This window comes from Gastrolobium bilobum, unplaced genomic scaffold, assembly GCF_033153095.1.
Source record: "Gastrolobium bilobum isolate Gb01-03AN ecotype WA unplaced genomic scaffold, APGP_CSIRO_Gbil_v1 utg2174, whole genome shotgun sequence".
Lineage (NCBI taxonomy): Eukaryota > Viridiplantae > Streptophyta > Magnoliopsida > Fabales > Fabaceae > Gastrolobium > Gastrolobium bilobum.
Genome location: NW_026895675.1, coordinates 93,474 through 119,332, shown reverse-complemented (window position 1 = coordinate 119,332; position 25,859 = coordinate 93,474). Strand labels below are relative to the sequence as shown.

Here is a 25,859-nt window from a genome sequence, read left to right as displayed (position 1 = left end):
AGCCCTATTCTTCATTGAACGTACTTTGTTGAACCGAACATCCAAGACTACCAGCTTATGTTGCGTAGCGACACACTCTCCAGGGTAGACCTTACATTCGACACAGGAAGTTCTATCTTCTCTTCTAGCCAGAAAGAAATCAATCTGACTACGATTATGGCCACTATGATAAGTGATTAGGTGTGACTCCCTTTTTTGAAAAAAGGTGTTCACTAACATCAAATCGTAGGCTAGTGCAACATTCAAGATATCTTCTCCAGTCTCGTTTCTCGTCCCGTAGCCAAAACCTCCATGGATTCTATCAAAACCTCCATTGCTTTTAACAACATGACCATTTAGATCTCCTCTTACGAAAATCTTCTCCTCTCGAGGTATTCCCCTCAAAACCTCCTCCAAGTCTTCCCAAAATTGGCTTTTATCAGTTGGTTGCAATCCAATTTGGGGTGCATACACACTGATGATATTCAGGATTAAGTCACCCACAACAAGCTTAACCAGAATAATCCTGTCGCCTTTCCTTTTGACGTCCACAACTTTATCTCTGAAACTTTTATCGATCATAATTCCAACACCATTTCGACTCTTGTTCGTACTTGTATACCATAACTTGAAACCAGTTCCATCCACTTCCTTGGACTAGAAAAATTATTCAGCCTTGCATGTAGGAAAAACGATGAAGACAACATGTTTAAAGGCCTCTTTCGTGCACTCCTAAGCTTTGCAGAGAAGGTCATGTAAATAAAAATCCTAAGCACCTAGTTAATGATTAAAACCGAACCTGCTTGTGTAGGCAACCTTGGGATTCTGTCACTTGCTAGCAATTGGTAGAATAAAATTTAAGGCAGAAAACTAATTAGCATTGGAAGCATGATAATTCGATTAAAGTACAAGGATTGGAAGCATGGAAATTTTCATGTAATGTATAGGATGGCATAAAATAAAATTCTGACTTGTTATATATTTGTATAGGTACGCAAACCTCTAAGAGAGCGGATTGAATTGGTGTTACATTTGGTTAAAAATTTGTAAGCATCAAGGGAAGTGTTCGGTGGATTGACCTTTTGTGACTGTTAATTTAGGCCGTGAATTTTTGATTTGATGCTCGCTTGTCTCCATGAAATTCTGTTGGTAAACATGTGTAATATGATCTTGGAAATGACTTGTTGCAATTCTATTTTGGAGACATATTATGTCGAAATTTTGGTGCCATAATCCATGAAAACTATGGCTTTCTGATTCTGATTTTTGTCATGCTCATATGCACCATAAATCCGCATTTTGTCATGTGCGTGCGAAGCAAAGCATAGCATAACAAGCATCCTTATACATGCTGTTTGGAAAAACGAAAATTTTGAAAGGAAGCATATGGTTGAGCATTCATCATGTAGGCATCCCTCAGGTACCAGGGAGAAGGAACCGTGGCTCAGTTCGCATAGGCCTCAATTGGAATTCCCCTTTGTTAGGGCCAAATAGAATCTCCATTGAGTTTAGCTAGTATGTGCACCATAGTGCTATGAACATACAATATTCTGGTGTTAGATACGCATTTTATTGCATTTTAGCCTCCGTTCGGAAATTTTGACGAAGTAGCATTTTAGAAATTCTGTATCTAAAGTAACATTGTTGCATTACTGGATTTTCTGCCACACTACTGGGATTTTCTCACCCCTTTTTAGGGTTCAATTTTATAAAATTGCAGGAGGACGAAGAAGTATATGATGGAGTATGTCCTTGGAAATATTCTGTTTAAGTTCTGCTGTTTGGAGACCCTGCTGTTTGTTCGCTGTTTCTGTTGGTTGTGTACTGAATATTTGTAACATCCCGCATAATTAGGGACTCACATAAATTATGCTTAAGAGGGTGAAGCATGTTTAAAATTCGAATTAAATTCATGTATAGAGTGGAATTAATTTAAGTAGGAAAATTATTTTGTGTTGATGATATAAGTGAGTATGTGTGGATTTTAAAAGATTCAAGATACTAATTTAAAAGGGATAATATTGCATTTAATTACATTATAAGTAGGGGCCTAATCACTAACTAATGGGAATATGAAACGATAATTGCTAGGAGAACTTTTAAAGTAAAATTAGGAAGGTGGATCTATGTCATGAAATTAAACTACATGTAAGTATGAGATAGGGTAAATTTTATGAACAACATGCAAGGAATTTTAGGGAATACCTAGTGGTCACAAGAAATAGTAGTTACTAGTGGGTTACATGAGAGAAGTAAATTAATAGAAAGTTAATGTGGAACCCGTCTAGCCCTATAGGTTACGGCCCAATTACTTTGGGTGGAAATATTCATCAGCCCAAAATCTCTTATCCTCAAGCATTTATCCAATCCATTAAAGATCAAAGTGAAATCTGCATGGATGAGTTCCATTGGCCAGGTAGGGACACACGTCCAAATCGGTATCCACCCTTATCTTTCCCTTGTCATGCGCATTAGGGAAGACAATCAAGCTGATTACTTTCCAAACCAAGAACCACACTCAGCCTTTTCTCTCTCAACCGTAAGTAACACAAGATTGACACCTAAACGTAACATGTACCCACTTCTTCTCATCCGCCTATTTCCCCCACAAAGAAATAGCCAAGAGTTGAATCACCATACAAACCTCCAGCCTCCCTTTTCACTGGCTGGCCGAATGCAGCCATCAAGGAAAATTGCACATGAGCTATTACTCCACCTCACTCTCTTGCTCGGCCGAAGGTTGATCTTAAGGAGGTGAAGAAAATTTTGTTGCCTCCTTGCTCTTTATCACTGAACTGGTTCTGATTGAGTGGTCAGTCTACGGCATGCACATATCTTCCTTAATTGAGCTCCTACCCTTTTGCGTACCGCTTCAACAAGATTGGGGACATGCAAGCCCAAAACCTCTAAGGACACCGTCTCTCCTTCCTTTCTTTAGTTGGCTGAACCGTTAGCATCAAGGGAATGAGATGCGTTCCCTGACTTCGTGCTTCTTCTCGGTCCTTCACGGTGTTGATGGAGCCTCCCCATCTTGGGTGTTTTCTGAGTTCGGTGATGAGAGTTGGAGTGAGTTGTTCTTCATTTGGTTTTTCTGTTTGATTCCATGGATAATTAGGATGTGAGGGAGCTGCCTCCTCTTGGATGGTACTCGTTGGCAGGTTTTAGAACAGATTGGGCACACATCAGAGGTATAAATCGAAAACCTTGCTCTTTTACCTTCCCCCTCTAATTCGGTCTTTAAGTTCAGCCCTATAGAAAATGTCTCTTTGTCATTCTGTCCTTTGTCTTCTGTTTCGTAGAAATGTATAGGCACTTGGTGCTTGCAAACACACAAAACCGATTTATGAGGTTGGAAATGACTCTCTGAAATTTTTGTTGAGTAGCTTCTTGAATATGAAAATGTTAATAGGACTTGAATGTGTGTAGAAGTATGTAAATAGCATGCTGAAAGGTAATTGGATCATGCCTAAGTAACATAGGCACTGTTTTGTTAAATAAAATAAAATAAATAAAATGGAACTTTTAGATGATAGTCTTAAAAATAGATGCTGTATGCGCAAGTAACATTGGAATTAAGTCACATGCTATGTAATTGTAAAATAAATTCTGTCAGAAAATTGATGTAGTAGATGAACATGGAAACCGACTTGGATTTAGAACTTGTATGCATTTAAAGCTTGTATAGACAGCATGTGTAATTTAATTAAAAAGGGACTAAATGATCGAATTAGAGTTTTGTTAAAATAAAGTGTAAGCACCTTGGGATGAAGGCGACCGAATCTGTATGTGTATTAGACTTGGAAATTATGTCATTGGTTAACAATTAGGAAAGCTGAATCTAAGGCATAAATTAATTAACGCTTGAAGCATGACAAATTAATTTAAATCATTGAAAGAGAAAGCATGGAAAATTAGTTTAAAGGTCAGAAAATGAACTTGACCCTAGGAGCATAAATTCTGAATGGAACCTTGTGACTTGTAAACAAATTAAGTAAAGAAGCTCTGTTTGGCACTTTTGATTAGGTCCATAAAACTCAAGGATGTTGGACGAACTTGGGGGCTGTTTTGATTAGAAAGCTAAAGTATCAGGTATGTGTTTGGTGGTGAGATCTACTGTAACTATTAGCTAGAGTATGGAATTTTGAACTGATGCTCACATGTGCCTTTTGATTAGTATTCTGTTATATGGTATATGTCTTCTGCCTTTGGACTTGTTTTGATGGAAAATTCTGTTTATGGAAGTATTTGTTATTCGGCAGCTTGGTATTACATATACAAGAGAAATATGCTATTATGATTATGATCTAGTCATGCATATGCACATCATACTTTCACCTGTGTCTGTTTGTGTGTGTGTCGAGCATGTCATCGCATACTACATTATGCATTCATTTTGGAGACTGAAGTATATAATAAATATAAGCATACGTTTGAGCACGCATCATATAGGCATCCCTACGGTACCAGGGTATGGGACAATTGGCTTCAGTCCGCATAGGTCGCAGTTGGAACCCTCTTGAGGAGCCACTATGGGATCTCCACTGTGCTTGTTGGTACGTGCACGACGGTGCTATAAACGTACCCTTTGGCGTTATATACGCATCTTGATTAGTATCTTGGCGTTATATACGCACTTTGATTATATGTTAGCATCTGTCTGGAAAATTAAATGTTGATGCGACTGTTTTTGAATTTTGTACCTAGTCTAATATTGTTGCTGTATTGGTTTTATTGCCACACTATTGGGATTTTTCTCACCCCTTCGGGGGCTCAATTTTCATAAATTGTAGGTGGACTTAGAAGCATGTGAAGAAGTATTTGTTGACGTGATTTCATGGAAATGATTTGATTGAGTTTTACTGTTTGGGATATCCTACTGTTTAATTGATGTTTCTGTTGGAAGTATAATGTATATTCAGCTTTGAATGTAGCCTTCTAAGGATGGCATTTTATTATGTGTATTCTATCTTCAAATGAGTTGTGACATGATATTTATTATAACGTCTGAACTTAGGTGATTCTGAAAATTAAAGTGTCAAACGATTTCTGTTGTATTTAAATTCGGAGTTTTTGAATTGTTTTTGCGAGCATTTTGCGAGTTGTCGTTCTTGGGCTACAGGCCTCCGAATGAGGCTTACTTTATATGCATGCGAAGCCCCAGTTGTGTACTTTCATATTATGTAAACCTTACAATGAGATTTTGAAAAATCGAATTATTATGATTTTTACAAGTCAGGAGGTTTTTAGAAAAACACACTGGATTTTTGAGTACTTTGCGAGTTCAGTCTCGTGGGGCTATTCTCCTCCGATTCACGTATAATTTATATGTACGCGAAGCCCTCAATGTCTAGTTTTTTCGTTGCAAAGAAAATATTTGTAAATTTTTGTTTTCGTATTTTTCATGATATTTTCAAGACAGGCTGTCTTCAGGAAAATCAAAGTGGCGCAGCGAAAGCCTTTTGAAATTTTACTTGCTGTTTTATTTCTCAAAGTCAGTCTTCTAAGTAAGCTTTTCTAATTGGTATAATGAAAACGTTTTTTACTGAACAAGAAATTTTACTATTTAACAATTCGACTCTAATCCGCTTAGCAGACAACTCCCTTGGACGCGTACATGGGAGGGTGTCACACTAATTGGTATCAGAGCAGTTTTGATTCAAGGTGTTTGTATTTGATGAATATTTGATGTTTGTACTTGATTGCTGAATGGTCAATGTTTGAATTTATTGATTATTTGTATATGTTCGTTGCATGGTTGTAGTTTGAACTTAGCTGTGAATGAGTTACTGGTTAAAATTGTCCTATATTTGAGGTGTGATGATACTGGTAGTACACCGTATTAAGCATGGCTGTGCCCATTCCCTTGCTAGGTGGTGAGCCTGATCAACTCACTGTCGTGCAAGTTGTGTGTGCACAATCATGGTTATCATGGGGTACACTTGTGTCTGAGCGCTAGGTTTGAAATAGTGAATTGCTACTTGCATTAATGGTTAATATTAATTTCATATATGGAAGGTTTTATATATCTATACTTGATGTGAATATTTTTGTGATATTCTGAGCAGTGGATGATAATAAGTTATCTTTAAACAATGATTGCTACTATATATTTGTTTTACTGATTTATGACTTTTCTTGTGTGTTGTGATTGTAGCGTATAGCTGGGTAATAGAAACTGTTATTCTTTTTCATTAATCCTGTTGGGTCTTATAACTGAGTAAGGGTAGTAGTGATATAACCATGACAATTGATGTAGTTATTTAAGCCTTACGAAGGACTTGTTATTTGACCTGAAAACTGTATGTAGACAAACTTATGTAGGGATAGATCATTTATCAAAGTGGATCCTGCTAATGCTCTTAGAAAGTAGAAGTTGGAACTAATTAGGGCTTAGACATGTGGGTCTGTTGTCTTTATAAATCTTCTAATGGTGAATTGGCACTAGACATAATTCTTGAGAAAGAAGCTGTTAAACAAAGTGGGGATGTGTAGGGTAGGGTACTTGCCTCCTGTCTCTGTGTCCTTCTTGTGAGTGATACTTGTCATTTTTCTTCGTACGTGTTGGATTGCCTTGTGTGATTTTGACCACTTTTAGACTTGCATGTAAAATTATTGCCTCTGATTATAACAACAGATTTTATGTGGTGATTATTTGAATTTACCAGTTTAGATTTTTAACATTTCATTGGAACTGTATGCATAATTAAAGAAAGTTTATCTGGACTGAAATTAAAATATAGTGGACTGAACAGGAAAATTGTGACTACATGGTGCTACACATTGTTTGGTTTGTTTTATTTTGTTGGTTATTTGACACTTTGCTAAAATTAATGTTCGCGTAAGCATTAGGAGGTTCTAACTGGATTCTATAAATTTTGTTGATCGTGCATGGGCATGGATAATCTGCACCAATAATACAACTAGATCGAATAGTCATATTGGACTTTGAATGTTTATAAGCTTTGACTGATAGAAACTCATATCTGTTAGTTGCATTAAATTGTGGGTTCGGAGGTTTGATGTCTGCTGGCACACCGGACTTTAAGTTGGTTTATTTTATGAATACTATAATATTAATTTGGTCAAATCAGTTCACTATTTCTGATGAATATTTACATTTAAATTGTCAAACTCGTGGTCCCTGGAAATATTCCTTAACACTACATGATTCTATTTTCTGGCTGAAGTAAACCACAACGAAAATTATTGAGCAGTGCATTATGCTTGGTCTTTGACTTAATCTGTGTTGATTATATACTGTTAGAGCAGCGTCTGAAATTACATTTGATTTTCCTTGGTTGGTTAAGTGAATTGAAAGAAAATTTTGGTTGCTTAAAAACCTTGCACCTGACATATGAGTGGTTTGACTTTCTTGACTAATACCTTTGTTTGTGCCATAGCCGAATTGATGGAGTATTGTTATTATGTTCTCGCCAGGTTGCACAGTATCTAATTCCAAAAGAAAACTATATTTTTGGATTATAAAAATACCGACCCTTAAACTGCATCTATTCACCTTATGATTTGATTGAATTATTAACTGAGAAACAGTGGGTTATAATTTTCTACTCTATGTTAAATTCTAGGATCAACCATTCTCTTGATCTGATTGCATGCGTATTCAAATCCTAGATATAAATTAATATGAACCATCCCTACTTTCTGCACATGTTTGTTAGGAACTGTTAATCATATTTGTATAAGCCATTCGAGCTAGTACCACTTAGAAATTTTGTTATACCTCCATGGTTCCATGAACACCGCATATAAAAAAAAAAAAAACTGAGTGCATAATGTAAGAGTTGAATTTAACTTAAGCATCCTGATTTTGATTAATTGCTGTTTAATCGAAACAATATTCAACCTGTGAATTAAATATGCTGCTGTAAACCCCATGTTAAAAGTTTGATATTCATTTTGAAATTGTTTAAATACAACACGAAATATTATTATTATTTTTTTTTAAATGTTCTCATCGGATGGATGTATTGTTGCTTGTATGGATGAGATTAGTTTTCGGTTTAAGTGGACTTTGGATTTGGTGCTTTTCTGCATGGGGTTTGTGCCGTACTTGTGACTTGTCATTATTGAGGGAAATTTAATTGCAACTCGGAATTGGATGTGGCTTTTGTGAACTTGAATTATGACAGTGTGGTCTCTGTTAGTGGATTATGTTGGATAGCCATTTCAAAATTGTAAAATGTGTCGATAATTGGAAAGTCATATCATGGTTAATAGATCCTCTGATCAGTGGAGTCAATTACATCTAAGGTACCTAGGACAGCAGAAAGCTCGAGGAAGTTTCCTCATATGAGTGTTTTGACGAGCTGTATGAGGGGTACCACTTAACATGATATGTCTGTAAAGTAGGATAGAAGTTTTGTGATTTTATGAAGACTTCGTTTGTTTGAAAATTGGTATCAACCAATTTGAATTCTGTGACTAAGATCTTTAGAAAATGAGAACATTAATTGAATTCTGTCTGTGATGAAATTTTTGTGATTTTACGAAGACCCTTCTACAATGTAATTTGGAATATGATGCATTCTGTTTTACTTACTTGATTACTTGTAGACTATGAAATTGTGAAATTCTACTCTTGATGTTTGTCAAGACAGGTAATCGGTTGTGAGGTATTTATTGAATTGGATTTTATCATGTGTAAGGAGTAACTAGGGAGTGGATGAAATTATAATTTGTAACCTACAAACTGTAAAGATAAAATAAGTGTAATAGAAGGTCCTAGTTAATTAGTCCCCTGTTGCACAAGTAATAGGCAGGTATATCCAGTTGTTTTAAAATTTGTCTAACTTGGGATTGTAGAATTTCGTTTGTGTGTGACAAGTGTGAAGTAACTTTGTAGAATGAATTGTTAACTCTCAACCAATCGTGCATAAAACTCTAGGGTCATCTTGTAGGTAACGACATGCATTGCCAGTACGGTAAATGTCACAGCGGAATAAATAGGAGAATGACAGGTTATTAATATAGATACACATAAGAAACGAGGAGCATAAATAATAGTGTCAAGGGATAACCGCAGATGTATACAGGAATGGAAAAAGGATAAATTTTTTAGATCCTAAAGGAAACCATGAATTAGGAGACCTAGGTGGTTATTCCTTGTTTTTCTGTCAGACATCAAGTATAAAATTTATATAGTGAAGAAATATTGTACAAATGGATTTGCTAGTTGCCAACTAATTCTGTAATAAAGCCCTGAGCCTCATTATGATCTAGGAATAACTGGAGTTCTTCTTTGATTATGATTTTATATTGGTTTTACTTCGTCTCTGCTGCAGAATGAATTTGATGTTGTTTAAAGAGAATCAGACAATTGTTTATGTTATGATTGTATTTAGGAAGATTTTTATTTCGTCTCGTATAAATAAAATTTTGTTATATATATATTGTTGCAATCCCTAGTTTTCAGCATCTAGAATGTTTTATCTTTCCTCCTTAATCTTAGGAGTTTGTTTCGTTATTTGTTATTTAAATTCCTAGGATTAGTTTGTTTCTGATATTTTTCCTGTTTAGTTAAAATAGGATTCAGTTTTCTAGTTTTATCTCTTTCCCTGATTATAGGGATTTGTTGCACTGGAATATTTCTGGTGTCTATTTATTGTACGTTTTTTTTCTTTTAGTTTTAATGGAAAAACTGGTTCCATCATTCAAACTTTCTATATGGTATCAGAGCTTGATTTTTAAGGGACTGATCCACCCATGGCTACCAATGTGCCACTCTTTGGCACCATGAGAGCCTACCAAACTACTTCTTCCAATACCACCGGTACAAATACCACTCCAACAACAACCCCACTCAATGTTTCAGCATCAAACCAAACCAACAACAACTCAGCAGCTGTCATTACCAACGATAGTCCAGCATTAGTCATCACTGGTCATCGATTCAATGGAGACAATTATTTGTTGTGGTCACGCAGCGTTCGTATGTTCATTGGAGGCCGTGGCAAGGGAGATCATCTCACCGGTACGGGTGATGCTGCTCCTCTGGAAACCAGTCATCCACAATACAAGAAGTGGTCCATTGAAAATAACCTTGTGATGTCTTGGTTGCTGAATTCCATGGTGCCTGAAATAGCTGAAACATACATGTTGTGCTCCACAGCCAAGGAAATTTGGGATGGCGTGAAGGAAGCCTTCTCTAAGGAAGATAACACAGCTGCCTTGTTTCACATCAAGGGGATTCTTCGTGATCTCAAACAGGAGGACAAGGATGTCACCAGCTATTATAATTCACTCCTAAAATTCTGGCAACAATTGGATCTTTATGATCAACATGAATGGACTACTCCAGCCGATACTCTTCAGTATAAGAAAATTGTTGAACAAGACCGCACCTACAACCTTCTTTTGGGACTCAATCCAATCTATGATGGAGCTCGCAGCCGCATCATGGCCACTCGCCCTCTGCCATCCTTGCGAGAAGTTTTTTCTGAATTAAAGTGGGAAGAAAGCCGCAAAGTTTTGACCAATAGCATCCCAAAAGTTGATGCACCTTTGGAAGCAGCAGCCTTTGTCTCTAGACCCAACAATGCAGACTCCAGACCTAGGCGAAATGGTAAGCTCTGGTGTGACCATTGCAACAGAACTGGGCATATTCGGGATACATGCTGGAAAATCCATGGCAAGCCAGCTGATTGGAAGCCAAGACAAAACAGAGACTTTAATCATGTTGCTGCAGTTGTAGAAGATGCTCCGCAAGCAAAATCCGAAGGCCATACATTTACAAGGGAACAAGTGATAGCCATACAACGCATGCTGCAAGATTGCAATAAGGACAAATCTAATCCCTCATCTGATAGTCATCAATCAGGTACATTCCATACAGCTCTCCAATCCGATCTTGATAAATGTGATTCCTGGATGGTAGATTCTGGGGCTACAGATCATATGACTGGTAATTCCTCTCTTCTTTCTGAATACTTTCCCATTTTCGAGGCAAAATCAGTAAAAACAGCAAATGGAGGCTTAGCCAAGGTTCACGGAATTGGTGTTGTTCACCTATCGTCAACCATATCTTTAACTGGAGTTCTCTACGTTCCATCTCTTACCTGCAATTTAATTTCTATTACCAAATTGACCAAGGATTTAAAGTGCACAGTCAAATTTACCCACGTTGATTGTATTTTTCAGGATTTGGCATCGGGGAGGACGATTGGCAGTGCTAGGGTCTCTAATGGTTTATATCAACTTTACACAGCCGCGGTTATGAAGACTCAAGACAACACATTTGCAGCAACTAGCAATTTGAATAAGGCTCTTTTATGGCATTTTAGATTAGGGCATCCAAACTTTCAATATATGAAAAAGATGTACCCTTCTTTATTTAATGAGAATTCGAATTTTCCTTCATGTGATATATGTCAACTTGCAAAACAAACTCGGTCTCATTATCCCTTACAAATGCATGTTCCTTCTAAACCATTTGCCATTATCCACAGTGATGTGTGGGGACCTGCAACTGTTAAAAGCCTTACGGGTGCTTGTTGGTTTGTCACATTTATTGATGATCATACTCGAATGACATGGGTGTACCTATTAGCCAATAAATCTGAAGTCACATCCACCTTTAAAGTCTTTCACAAAATGATCCTTGCCCAATTTCAAACCCAAATCCTTACCCTTAGATCTGACAATGCACGTGATTATTTTAACTTGGACCTTTCAGCTTACCTAAAAGACCATGGCATCATCCACCAGAGCTCTTGTGTCAATACCCCACAACAAAACGGTGTATCTGAGAGAAAAAATCGCCATTTACTTGAAGTTGCTCGTAGCCTACTCTTTGCCTCAAATACATCCAAAAATTATTGGGGGGAAGCTATTCTTACAGCCACTTACCTTATCAACCGCATGCCATCTCGGGTATTACACTTCTCCTCACCTTACCAAACACTCCTCACTGCATTCCCTTCATTGACCTTAACCCCAAATCTCCCACCAAAAATTTTTGGTTGCACCGTGTTCATTCATAACTCTCAAGGTGGTAAATTGGATCCTCGGGCTCTTAAGGGCATCTTTCTTGGCTATTCCCCTACTCAGAAGGGGTATAAATGCTTCAGTCCAGCCACACATCGATTCTACATTACTAAAGATGTCACCTTTTTTGAACATCAGCCTTATTTTTCCCAAACCGCCATTCAGGGGGAGATCCCTAATTCCAAGGAATGGTTATTTGTGACTAATACTCCAGAAAACTCTGCTTCAACAGCCCCTACACCGGTCTTAGGTGAATCTCAGGAAAATGACACTTCATCTAATGGCTTATCCTCTTCCGGCCCGCTCCAGAAACCGCCTGAACAGCAGCCCCTGCAAGTCTACACGCGACGGCCCAAATACAGAACAGCTTCTGAGATGCTTGAACATGTTGACAAACAGATTACCTTGGCTCCTGGTCCAACTGAAGAAACCATTAGTCCTGCACTTGACCAAACTGAATCCTTGCTGCCAAGTTCTGATGATGCTCTGCACATGCCAATTGCACTTCGTAAGGGGGTAAGGACATGTACAAGTCATTCCATCTGTAATTTTATATCCTATGCTAATCTTTCCTCCAGGATGCAGCATCTAGTCAAGAACATTGACAAGGAAACCATTCCTACATCCTACTTTGAGGCATCTAAGACTACTGAATGGTGTTCTGCTATCCAGGATGAATTGCATGCACTCAAAAAAAAATGGCACTTGGGAGATAGTTACCTTACCACAAGGAAAATCAGTGGTTGGCTGTAAGTGGATTTTTACCATCAAATATAATGAAGATGGGAGTATTAATCGCCATAAAGCAAGACTTGTGGCCAAAGGATTCACTCAGACACAGGGCATTGATTACCAGGAAACCTTTGCTCCAGTAGCAAAATTTAATTCAATTAAAATTCTTTTGTCCATTGCTGCTTGCCTAGATTGGCCCCTTTGGCAAATGGATGTGAAGAATGCATTCTTAAATGGTGACTTAGAAGAAGAGGTTTACATGGAAATTCCCCAAGGAGTGGAAGATGGTCAAGGATCTCGAAAGGTATGTAGATTATTAAAATCCCTTTATGGTTTGAAGCAATCTCCAAGGGCTTGGTTTGATAAGTTTACTGCAGTTGTCAAAAATCAAGGGTACTCCCAATGTCAAACTGATCATACTATGTTTGTTAAAACTGCACCTCATCAGAAAATTACAATATTAATTGTCTATGTTGATGATATTGTGATTACTGGTAATTGGGAGGATGAGATAAAGCAATTAAAGGAGACGTTAGCTCACAAATTTGAGGTCAAGGACCTTGGAAAATTACGATATTTTCTTGGAATGGAAGTGGCAAGAACTAAGGAAGGAATTTCAGTTTCTCAAAGAAAATATACTCTTGATCTGCTGAATGAAACAGGGATGTTGGGATGTAAACCTTCTGATACACCAATGGAGGCGAACTACAAGATAGGACTCAAACAAGAATGTGCTTCGGTAGACACTGAGAGATATCAAAGACTAGTTGGAAAACTCATTTATTTAGCCCACACTAGGCCTGATATTAGTTTCCCTGTGAGTGTGGTCAGTCAATTTATGAACAGCCCAAATGAAGAGCACTTGGAAGCCGTCTACAGAATCCTACGATACTTAAAGATGACTCCTGGTAAAGGATTGTTCTTCAAGAAAAATTCCAGCCGTGATATTGTGATTTACACGGACGCTGATTGGGCAGGATCCATTATCGATCGAAGATCAACCACAGGCTATTGCTCATATGTGTGGGGAAATTTGGTCACTTGGAGGAGTAAAAAACAGTCTGTGGTAGCCAGAAGCAGTGCTGAAGCCGAATACAGGGCATTGTCCTTAGGCACTTGTGAGGGAATGTGGATTTTAAGAGTCCTAAAGGAGCTACACCTCGAATACAAGGATCCTATGAAGATTTTCTGTGATAACATGGCCACCATTGGAATTGTCAATAATCCAATCCATCATGACCGTACCAAGCATGTTGAACTTGATAGAAATTTCATCAAGGAAAAAATTGATGCAAATATTATTGATCTAAGTCACATTTCCACAGGGTCCCAGATTGCTGATATCTTAACCAAGTCTTTATCAAGAATTAAATTTGAAGGACTAATTTCCAAGCTGGGAATGCTGGACATCTACCACCCAGCTTGAGGGGGAGTGTTGCAATCCCTAGTTTTCAGCATCTAGAATGTTTTATCTTTCCTCCTTAATCTTAGGAGTTTGTTTCGTTATTTGTTATTTAAATTCCTAGGATTAGTTTGTTTCTGATATTTTTCCTGTTTAGTTAAAATAGGATTCAGTTTTCTAGTTTTATCTCTTTCCCTGATTATAGGGATTTGTTGCACTGGAATATTTCTGGTGTCTATTTATTGTACGTTTTTTTTCTTTTAGTTTTAATGGAAAAACTGGTTCCATCATTCAAACTTTCTATATATATATATATATATTATTCAATGACCAGGTAAAGTACAAATTTGCTTGTAATGCTCTGCATTATTTGAGGACTTTGATAGATGCCTGTTTGAATGTAACAAACTATGGAGTGGGGTAATGGTGTTTAACGTTAGACGTAAGCAGAGTTCGGAATGGTAGGACGAAGTTTGGGGACAACCTTCAAATCTGGTGGGGAGAGTGTAACATCCCGCATAATTAGGGACTCACATAAATTATGCTTAAGAGGGTGAAGCATGCTTAAAATTCGAATTAAATTCATGTATAGAGTGGAATTAATTTAAGTAGGAAAATTATTTTGTGTTGATGATATAAGCGAGTGTATGTGTGGATTTTAAAAGATTCAAGATACTAATTTAAAAGGGATAATATTGCATTTAATTACATTATAGGTAGGGACCCTAATCACTAACTAATGGGAATATGAAACGATAATTGCTAGGAGAACTTTTAAAGTAAAATTAGGAAGGTGGATGTATGTCATGAAATTAAACTACATGTAAGTATGAGATAGGGTAAATTTTATGAACAACATACAAGGAATTTTAGGGAATACCTAGTGGTCACAAGAAATAGTAGTTATTAGTGGGTTACATGAGAGAAGTAAATTAATAGAAAGTTAATGTGGAACCCGTCTAGCCCTATGGGTTACGGCCCATCTACTTTGGGTGGAAACATTCATCAGCCCAAAATCTCTTATCCTAAAGCATTTATCTAATCCATTAAAGATCAAAGTGAAATCTACATGGATGAGTTCCATTGGCCAGGTAGGGACACACGTCCAAATCGGTATCCACCCTTATCTTTCCCTTGTCATGCGCATTAGGGAAGACAATCAAGCTGATTACTTTCCAAACCAAGAACCACACTCAGCCTTTTCTCTCTCAACCGTAAGTAACACAAGATTGGCACCTAAACGTAACTTGTACCCACTTCCTCTCATCCGCCCATTTCCCCCACAAAGAAATCGTGATTTCCCAAAAGTTGAATGACCATACAAACCTCCAGCCTCCCTTTTCACTGGCTGGCCGAATGCAGCCATCAAGGAAAACTGCACATGAGCTATTACTCCACCTCACTCTCTTGCTCGGCCGAAGGTTGATCTTAAGGAGGTGAAGAAAATTTTGTTGCCTCCTTGCTCTTTATCACTGAACCGGTTCTGATTGAGTGGTCAGTCGACGACATGCACATATCTTCCTTAATTGAGCTCCTACCCTTTTGCATACCGCTTCAACAAGATTGGGGACATGCAAGCCCAAAACCTCTAAGGACACCGTCTCTCCTTCCTTTCTTTAGTTGGCTGAATCGTTAGCATCAACGGAATGAGATGCGTTCCCTGACTTCGTGCTTCTTCTCGGTCCTTCACGGTGTTGATGGAGCCTCCCCATCTTGGGTGTTTTCTGAGTTCGGTGATGAGAGTTGGAGTGAGTTGTTCTTCATTTGGTTTTTCTGTTTGATTCCGTGGATAATTAGGATGTGAGGGAGCTCCCTCCTCTTGTATGGTACTCGTTGGCAGGTTTTAGAACAGATTGGGCACACATCAGAGGTATAAATCGAAAACCTTGCTGTTTTACCTTCCCCCTCTAATTCGGTCTTTAAGTTCAGCCCTGTAGAAAATGTCTCTTTGTCATTCTGTCCTTTGTCTTCTGTTTCGTAGAAATGTATATGCACTTGGTGCTTGCAAACACACAAAACCGATTTATGAGGTTGGAAATAACTCTCTGAAATTTTGGTTGAGTAGCTTCTTGAATATGAAAATGTTAATAGGACTTGAATGTGTGTAGAAGTATGTAAATAACATGCTGAAAGGTAATTGGATCATGCCTAAGTAACATAGGCACTGTTTTGTTAAATAAAATAAAATAAATAAAATGGAACTTTTAGATGATAGTCTTAAAAATAGATGCTGTATGCGCAAGTAACATTGGAATTAAGTCACATGCTATGTAATTGTAAAATAAATTCTGTCAGAAAATTGTTGTAGTAGATGAACATGGAAACCGATTTGGATTTAGAACTTGTATGCATTTAAAGCTTGTATAGACAACATGTGTAATTTAATTAAAAAGGGACTAAATGATCTAATTAGAGTTTTGTTAAAATAAAGTGTAAGCACCTTGGGATGAAGGCGACCGAATCTGTATGTGTATGAGACTTGGAAATTGTGTCATTGGTTAACAATTAGGAAAGCTGAATCTAAGGCTGAAATTAATTAACGCTTGAAGCATGATAGATTAATTTAAATCATTGAAAGAGAAAGCATGGAAAATTAGTTTAAAGGTCAGAAAATGAACTTGACCCTAGGAGCATAAATTCTGAATGGAAGCTTGTGACTTGTAAACAAATTAAGTAAAAAAGCTCTGTTTGGCACTTTTGATTAGGTCCATAAAACTCAAGGATGTTGGACGAACTTAGGGGCTGTTTTGATTAGAAAGCTAAAGTATCAGGTATGTGTTTGGTGGTGAGACCTACTGTGACCATTAGCTAGAGTATGGAATTTTGAACTGATGCTCACATGTGCCTTTTGATTAGTATTCTGTTATATGGTATATGTATTCTGCCTTTGGACTTGTTTTGATGGAAAATTCTGTTTATGGAAGTATTTTATATTCGGCAGCTTGGTATTACATATACAAGAGAAATATGCTATTATGATTATGATCTAGTCATGCATATGCACATCATACTTTCACATGTGTCTGTTTGTGTGTGTGTCGAGCATGTCATTGCATACTGCATTATGCATTCATCTTGGAGACTGAAGTATATAATAAATATAAGCATACGTTTGAGCACGCATCATATAGGCATCCCTACGGTACCAGGGTATGGGACACTTGGCTTCAATCCGCATAGGTCGCAGTTGGAACCCTTTTGAGGAGCCACTATGGGATCTCCACTGTGCTTGTTAGTACGTGCACGGCGGTGCTATAAACGTACCCTTTGGCGTTATATACGCATCTTGATTAGTATCTCGGCGTTATATACACACTTTGATTATATGTTAGCATCTGTCTGGAAAATTAAATGTTGATGCGACTGTTTTGGAATTTTGTACCAGGTCTAATATTGTTGCTGTATTGGTTTTATTGCCACACTACTGGGATTTTTCTCACCCCTTCGGGGGCTCAATTTTCATAAATTGCAGGAGGACTTAGAAGCATGTGAAGAAGTATTTGATGACGTGATTTCATGGAAATGATTTGATTGAGTTTTAATGTTTGGGATATCCTACTGTTTAATTGATGTTTCTGTTGGAAGTATAATGTATATTCAGCTTTGGTGTAGCCTTCTAAGGATGGTATTTTATTATGTGTATTCTGTCTTGAAATGAGTTGTGACGTGATAGTTATTATAACGTCTGAACTTAGGTGATTCTGAAAATTAAAGTGTCAAACCGATTTCTGTTGTATTTAAATTCGGAGTTTTTGAACTATTTTTGCGAGCATTTTGCGAGTTGTCGTTCTTGGGTTACAGACCTCCGAATGAGGCTTACTTTATATGCATGCGAAGCCCCAGTTGTGTACTTTCATATTATGTAAACCTTACAATGAGATTTTGAAAACTAGAATTATTATGATTCTTACAAGTCAGGAGGTTTTTAGAAAAACACACTGGATTTTCGAGTACTTTGCGAGTTCAGTCTCGTGGGGCTATTCTCCTCCGATTCGCGTATAATTTATATGTATGCGAAGCCCCCGATGTCTATTTTCTTCGTAGCAAAGAAAAGTTTTGTAAATTTTTGTATTCGTATTTTTCATGATATTTTCAAGACAGGCTGTCTTCAGAAAAATCAGAGTTGCGCAGCGAAAGCCTTTTTAAATTTTACTTGCTGTTTTATTTCTCAAAGTCAGTCTTCTAAGTAAGCTTTTCTAATTGGTATAATGAAAAAGTTTTTTACTGAACAAGAAATTTTACTATTTAACAATTCGACTCTAATCCGCTTAGCAAACAACTCCCTTGGACGCGTACAGGGGAAGGTGTCACACTAATCGACTTTGATGTAGCATTTTGGAGATTGGCAAGTTATAATTCGTGTTATGTTTTGAATCATGTTGTAGCATGAATTTTTCTGTTCTTAAATCTATCAACTTTTTCGAATGTAGAGCATGATTCAGTGGGCTAAGAATGTATAGGATTATCATGATTAATTGTTAGTGATGATTGGGTCCTGCGTAGCGGAAATTTTTGGTAGCAATTTGAGTTCCTTTAGCTCCTGGTAGTTAAAGTTTTTAAAATAAGTTCTACTAGTATTAAATTTCGGACTTTTGCACTGATTTAATGAGCATTTCGCGAGTTCTGTTTCAGGAGCTACTGATCTCCAAATGCAATAAATTTTATATGCACGTAAAGCCCGAGATGTCTATTTTCAGATTATACAAACTCCATTTCCAAAGCTTGTAAGCTCGATTTTATATGATTTTTGTAAGTCAGATTGTTTTTTGAAACGTTGAATATTTAAGCTCCAAACGTTTATTTTGTATCAGTTGTTTGATTTATGGAATTTCGAATCTAACACAAGTCTTTATTACTTAACTTCAAAATGTGCTTACTTTAATTGATTACGTCAACTTTGCGTCTCTAATCGGATTTAGCAGACATCTCCCTTGGATGCATACAGGGGAGGGTGTCACACTAAATGGTATCAGAGCAGTTTTGGTTCATGGTGTTTTTATATGATTGTTGAATTGTTTGCTGTTTGAATTTGACTGTTAAATTGTTTGCTGGTTGCTGTATGATAGAATGTAGAAGTAAAATGTTGAATTGTTTGAGTTATGATAGGCATTTGTTTAATTAATTATTTAATTTATGGTAATTGGTATAATTAAAATGCTAGAATTATTCGGTGATAAGAACAGATGCATTGTTGACTTATCTGGTTAGAACTCGAGTACCTACTTGGAATCGATGTCATGTATATCTGCGGTGAGTCTGATCCGCTCATTTCGTGGTATTGTGAGTGCAGAAACATGACAGGTACACGGGGGTCTACTCAGGGAAGGACTGGTAATGCACCTGATGATATTATCACTACTGTTGGAGGGTTGGCCATTTTTGTTCAGAATATGTGTCAAGAGTGGAGGGAATATAGAAATCAAAATCCTAACCAACCCCAGATGCATGATAATGATGAGGAGATTGCTAGGCGAAGGTTGAAAGACTTCCGAAATTTTTAGCCACCTACATTTGAAGGTGGAGATAATCCAGAGATTGCAGCAAGATGGTTGCAGATGATTGAACATATCTTTGAATGTATGGGGTGTCCTGAAGCTCACAAGGTTGACTATGCCTCGTATCAGCTGATTGATGAAGCACTAACTTGGTGGACGAGTGCAAGGGCTTTACTTCGAGCACAACATGTTGATCTTACTTGGGAGGTATTCAGACGGGTCTTTCTGGACAAATATTTCCCTAAGGCTATGAGGAGAATGAAACACACGGAGCTTTTAGCACTGCGACAGGATAATATGACTGTTAATGAATATATTGCAAAGTTTGGGCAGCTGATGGAGTCTGCTAATTTTGATCGGAACATTTATGATGAAGAATGGCAGGTGGAAAAGTATGAAAGTGGACTGCATCCAGAGATCCGCAAGCTTATGTTGACTACAACAAATCGTACTCTTCCTGAATTGATTAACCAGAGTCGGCAAGCGGAAGAGATTATAAATGAAGCCAAGAATTTGTCCAAACAGCCAGTGCAATCACAAGGAGGAAGTAAAGTTGGTCGGTTCTTTAGAAAGATTACTGGAATGAATAGAGGCAAGGGTCCACAGTTGCAACCTCAGACTTGAAACTTTAAGAAGAATAATGCTCCTGGACAATCATCAGCCGGACGACAGGGTCCCAATGTTTGTGCCACTTGTGGGAAGAATCATACTGGTATATGCCGACGCGGGAATAATTTGTGTTACAGGTGTGACAACCGGGACACTTAATTTCTGATTTCCCACAGAATGCGAATCAGCCTCATACTCAAGCTCGGGTGTTCACTCTTGATGCCAATGAAGCCCAGAAATATCCGAATCTGATCCGAGGTAATGTAATCTTGAATGGTTATCCTATTTCTGTTATTTTTGATTCTGGAGCATCAGGTTCTTTTATTGCGGGGCACACTACAATGAGACTAGGTCTCACCCCGACTCCTTTACCCTATGAGTTGCAAATCAGTACTCCTACTGGAAGATCTTACACTGCATCCGAAATCTGCAGGGGTTGTATTCTACAATTTGAAGAAAGGACTTATACCGTGAATTTAGTGGTTTTACCGGTATTCAGTATTGAGGTGATTATCGGTATGGACTGGCTGGCAGAAAATGGAATAACTTTGGATTGTCAAGCAGGAAAGGTCATCGTTCCTTCTAAAGATGGTATTTAGTGCTCCTGTGCTTACTATTCCAGACTTAACCAGAAAGTTTGAAGTGTATTGTGATGCGTCTCTAAAAGGACTTGGTTGTGTGTTGATGTAAGATCATATGGTTGTAGCTTATGCCTCACGACAATTGAAGCCTCACGAGGAAAACTATCCTACTCATGATCTGGAGTTGGCAGCTATAGTGTTCGCACTAAAAATCTGGAGACATTATCTGTATGGTTCGTAATTTGATGTTTTCAGCGATCACAAGAGTCTGAAGTATTTGTTTGATCAGAAGGAACTAAACATGAGGCAACGACGGTGGATGGAATTCTTGAAAGATTATGAATTTGTACTCAAGTATCATCCAGGCAAGGCAAATGTAGTAGCTGATGCTTTGAGCCGTAAGACTCTCCATACTGCAACCCTGATGATAGAAGAACTAAAACTACTTAAAGCTTTTCGGGATCTGAACTTGTCTGTTATCAGAAGAAGGCATGGAATAAGGTTGGGCAGTATCAAAGTAGAGAACGAGTTACTCCGTAGAATAAAGAGGGCTCAAAGAGATGAGGAACTAGTCCATAAATTGGCTAGTTACCTAGATGTCGTTTGGGATGAAAATAAAATGCTGAGGTTTCAAGGTCGGTTAGTAGTGCCGAATGACAAACTGAAACAAGAAGTTTTGCAAGAAGCTCATAAGGGTTATACCGTTCATCTGGGATCCACTAAAATGTATCATGATTTAAAGACTTCGTTTTGGTGGCCGGGTATGAAACGTGTAACGCCTGGAGACTTGCAAGGATCAACGACTGTCCCCACACACTAACACAAGAATTTTCAGCGTGCTTTTTCCTCACTCGCACACTTCCCGGGAAAACTTCCCAGGAGGTCACCCATCCCAGAATTGCTCCAAGTCAAACACGCTTAACTGTGGAGTTCTTCCGATCCGGGATACCGAAAAGCAGATGCATCTTGTTAGTATAGGTAGAGTGATATCCGGATATTGCCAGAGTGATATCCGGATATTGGATACCCGGATATTGCTTGTGAGATATCTGGATACTGCATATCCGGATATGTCCCCGAGGAATATCTGGATATTCTGGGTTTACGAGGAACAGTAGCGTACTGTTCATCCAGAACTGATCTATGGGTTTGTGGACCCTAGTTTGAGGAAGTTGAACTTCTGTAATTAATTTATGTAAGTCAGAATCAAATGATCAAAGGCTTATGGCTTGGTGAGAATCCTTAAGACGTAAAACGTAATGGAAATGCGTTGTCTTAATATTGTATGCTTGCGGTGCATGTTATTGATATATTGTTGGTCCATAACAGATTGTGAATCTGCTGTGTTTGGACTTTGAGCTGTGGACTCTTGGCTTTGAGTGTTAGCTTGCAAGGTAAGCTTTTGTGTCCTCAGTTTAGCCATGTTGTGGTTCCACCATGTCCCATGGGGGTATGGTTATATGCATGTTGTGTTACATGCTTTGAGATATATGAATTGCTGTTGAGCTTTATGTGTTAATGGCTTTTAATATGCATGTGTTGTTCCATCTTGATGGTAAGCCTGAGTATGTGGCGTCATACAATATGGTGATACGGGGTGGATACAAGCGGCGTCTTGTACTTATTGTGGGGTTGTAAACGTACATCCTGCATTTCTCTGGCCAGTAGATTAGTATTGACACACATGACATGATTATCTGCTGCATTGCACTGATTTAGAACTGATGATGATAAACTGCTTTTAAACTTATATTGCACATGTAAGTGAGCTTGGGGTGGAAGATCCTTGAGGACCCCTTGCCTTACTGAGATTTCTTGTTTAGAGATCTCACCCCACGTTTGGGGAATGCTTATTTCAGGTCCAGGTAGTATGGTGACTGATGCTTCTAGCGGCAGGAGGCCAAAGCTTAGCTGATTATGATATTACTGCTTATTAGCTAGCATGACTGAGCTGGATGCTGTTTATGTTTTCCGCATTATTTTTATGATGTTGATGTTGAGACTTATGTTGGGCTTTGTTGCCTTATTTGGGTGAGCATGAGAGTTGTCCACGCCACTATGTTGTTAGTACTTTTGAGTTGAGTTGTATAAACTGATAGTTGGTCCGGTCTACGTGTTGTAGTTCCGTGACTAGAGACATACATTATTGTTGTTTTAATTAATGATGTATTTCAGTTAGCTGTTTTATTGCAATTACATACAGGCGATGTTTTATTAATTGGTTAATAAGCAAGTTGGTAATGATAATGACTTCATAATTGAAAAGTAAAAGATATTCCGCATTTTTAATTAAGCGCAACTTAATACGATAGTATGATAACATTACCGGATATATACGGGGTGTTACAAAACGTGATATTGCGAAGTATGTAGCTCGATGCCTAACATGTCAGATAGTGAAGTATGAACATCAGAAACCTTCGGGACTTCTTCAACCTCTAGAAATTCCCGAATGGAAATGGGATAGTATTGCCATGGACTTTGTAGTTGGACTTCCTTGGACGCGAGAGGGATTTGACGCCATATGGGTAATTGTTGATCGGCTGACAAAATCAGTCCATTTCCTGAGTGTCTGAACAAAGTATAATACAGAAAAGCTTGCCCAGATTTATCTTCGAGAGATTGTGAAGTTGCATGTTGTTCCCACCAGTATCGTCAGTGACCGTGATCCCAAGTTCACCTCTAAGTTCTGGGAGTCTTTCCAACGAGCTCTCGGAACCCAGTTGAGGTTGAGTACTGCTTATCATACGCAAACCGATGGCCAGACTGAACGTACTATTCAGGTTCTGGAGGATATGTTGCGAGCCTGCACTTTAGAACAAGGAGGCAGTTGGGACAAGTATCTTCCTTTGGTGGAGTTTGCCTACAATAATAGTTTTCATTCCAGCATCAGAATGGCACCGTATGAAGCTTTGTACGGGAGGAAATGCAGATCTCCTTTATGTTGGGTAGAAGTTGGTGAACGAAGTATTTTGGGGCCCAACATGATTCAAGAAACTTCAGAGCAGGTACAGAGGATCAGGGAAAATATGCAGAGGGCCCAGGCGAGGCAGAAAAGTTACTATGACAATCGTCATAAACCCCTATCTTTTGAAGTGGGAGACCACATGTTTCTGAGAACCACGCTCACATCTGGACTCGGCAGGAGAATGGGAATGAAGAAGTTGAGTCCGCGGTACTTGGGACCATACCTTATCTTGGACAGGATTGGAGAATCAGCTTACCGATTGGCGTTACCGCCTAATTTGTCGGGAATCCATAACGTCTTCCATGTGTCTCAGATAAGAAGATATATCTCTGATCCATCCCATGTACTACAACTAGAAGAAGTGGAATTAGAGAAAAATCTGACATACCCTGTTTAACCATTCCAAATTCTTGAGAGGTCAGTCAAGCAACTTCGTTCCACGGAGATACCGTTGGTGAAAGTGTTATGGAACAATAAATCTGCGTATGAAGCCACTTGGGAGCGTGAAGATGACATTCGGAATCGGTACCCAGAACTCTTTAATTAAGTACGTAAGTCTAATTTTGCGGACAAAATTCTATTTTGGTGGGAAGAATGTAACATCCCGCGTAAATTAGAAAATTCATTTTACATGTAATTAGGAATGAGCATATATTTTTCTGAATTCGAACACTAGTTAAAAAGGATAGGATTAATTTTAATTACAATGTATGTAGAAACCCTAGTTACTACCAAGTGGGTGCATGAAATAATAGTTAGTAGTATATTACATGAGATAGGTGATCCTTTAGGAAGCTAATTCTTGGACCCTATGATCCTTATGGGTGACGGCCCAAGTGCCTCTTGGAGGACTTTTAATCAGCCCAAGATCCTTCCTACTCATGACCCTTTAGCCTATCTAAAACAAAATCTGCATGTTAGCTTGTTATTGGCCAATGATCAAACCACATGTCCATCCTTATCCCTCCATCACATGCGCATTGTATAGAGAAAAAGCAAGCTAATTGCTTGCTATGGTGTCCAAAGTTTAAGTCATCGTTGCCACCCCATGCAACCAATGAGAGGAAAACAATCTGTTTTGTGTCATTTATTCAGAATCCTAGCAGCCTTCACCTTATTCCCTTCTCTCTCTATGCGCTTAAGTGTGGAACTTCAAAGCTGAATACTTATCCTCTTGAAGCAGAACCTAACTCAGCCTCTCATCCCCCTCAAAACCGTAAGCTTAAGAGGAGAGCCTCATCACCAAAGTTTACGTTCCCTTCCTCTCCTTCCTTGTTCGGCCGAGCATCAATATTCAAGGAGGTAATGTATTGCCTCTATTTCCTTATTTCCTCATGCTCTTTTCGATTTTACAAGAGTTTTTCCCCCTTTGCATGCAGCTGAAAACTTGATTCTTGGAGAGGAGGGGTGTGAGGATTCTAGCGCAAACCTTGGTGGCTACCCACTTGACCGATTGTTCTTTTCCTCACTGTTTCGGCCTCACATGCATGTAAGGAGGATGTAAATTTTTTTTTTTGTTTCCTCTTCCCTTATTTCTGTTCAGCCGTACAACTCATGGATTTGGTGTATGCAAGCCAAAACCTATTTTTAGGAGCTTGGAAAATAGCTCCTCATCATCCTTTGGACTGTTCCTTGGACTATAAAAATTATTCAGCCTTGCATGTAGGAAAAACGATGAAGACAACATGTTTAAAGGCCTCTTTAGTGCACTCCTAAGCTTTGTAGAGAAGGTTATGTAAATAAAAATCCTAAGCACCTAGTTAATGATTAAAATCGAACCTGCATGTGTAGGCAACCTTGGGATTCTGTCACTTGCTAGCAATTGGTAGAATAAAATTTAAGGCAGAAAACTAATTAGCATTGGAAGCATGATAATTCGATTAAAGTACAAGGATTGGAAGCATGGAAATTTGCATGTAATGTATAGGATGACATAAAATAAAATTATGACTTGTTATATATTGGTATAGGTGCGCAAACCTCTAAGAGAGTGGATTGAATTGGTGTTACATTTGGTTAAAAATTTGTAAGCATCAAGGTAAGTGTTCGGTGGATTGACCTTTTGTGACTGTTAATTTAGGCCGTGAATT

General features: G+C 38.2%; 1 protein-coding gene and 1 long non-coding RNA gene across 3 annotated transcripts; both read left to right on the top strand.

Annotated features, from left to right (window-relative positions):
• Nucleotides 1–2,477: 2,477 nt before the first annotated feature.
• Nucleotides 2,478–17,756, top strand: LOC133289146 (uncharacterized). Of its 2 annotated transcripts, none has more exons than XR_009748460.1 (3): nt 2,478–3,167; nt 4,003–4,068; nt 17,502–17,756. It is a non-coding gene; the product is annotated as an uncharacterized LOC133289146 (long non-coding RNA). The 2 variants fall into 2 exon arrangements; XR_009748459.1 differs by lacking the exons at nt 2,478–3,167; nt 4,003–4,068 and adding exons at nt 15,736–15,986; nt 16,822–16,887.
• Nucleotides 17,757–19,695: 1,939 nt separating this feature from the next.
• LOC133289121 (uncharacterized) lies at nt 19,696–20,235 on the top strand. The gene has a single exon (XM_061486995.1). It carries the CDS (start codon nt 19,696–19,698, stop codon nt 20,233–20,235), a length of 540 nt encoding a protein of 179 aa, XP_061342979.1.
• Nucleotides 20,236–25,859: the final 5,624 nt, after the last annotated feature.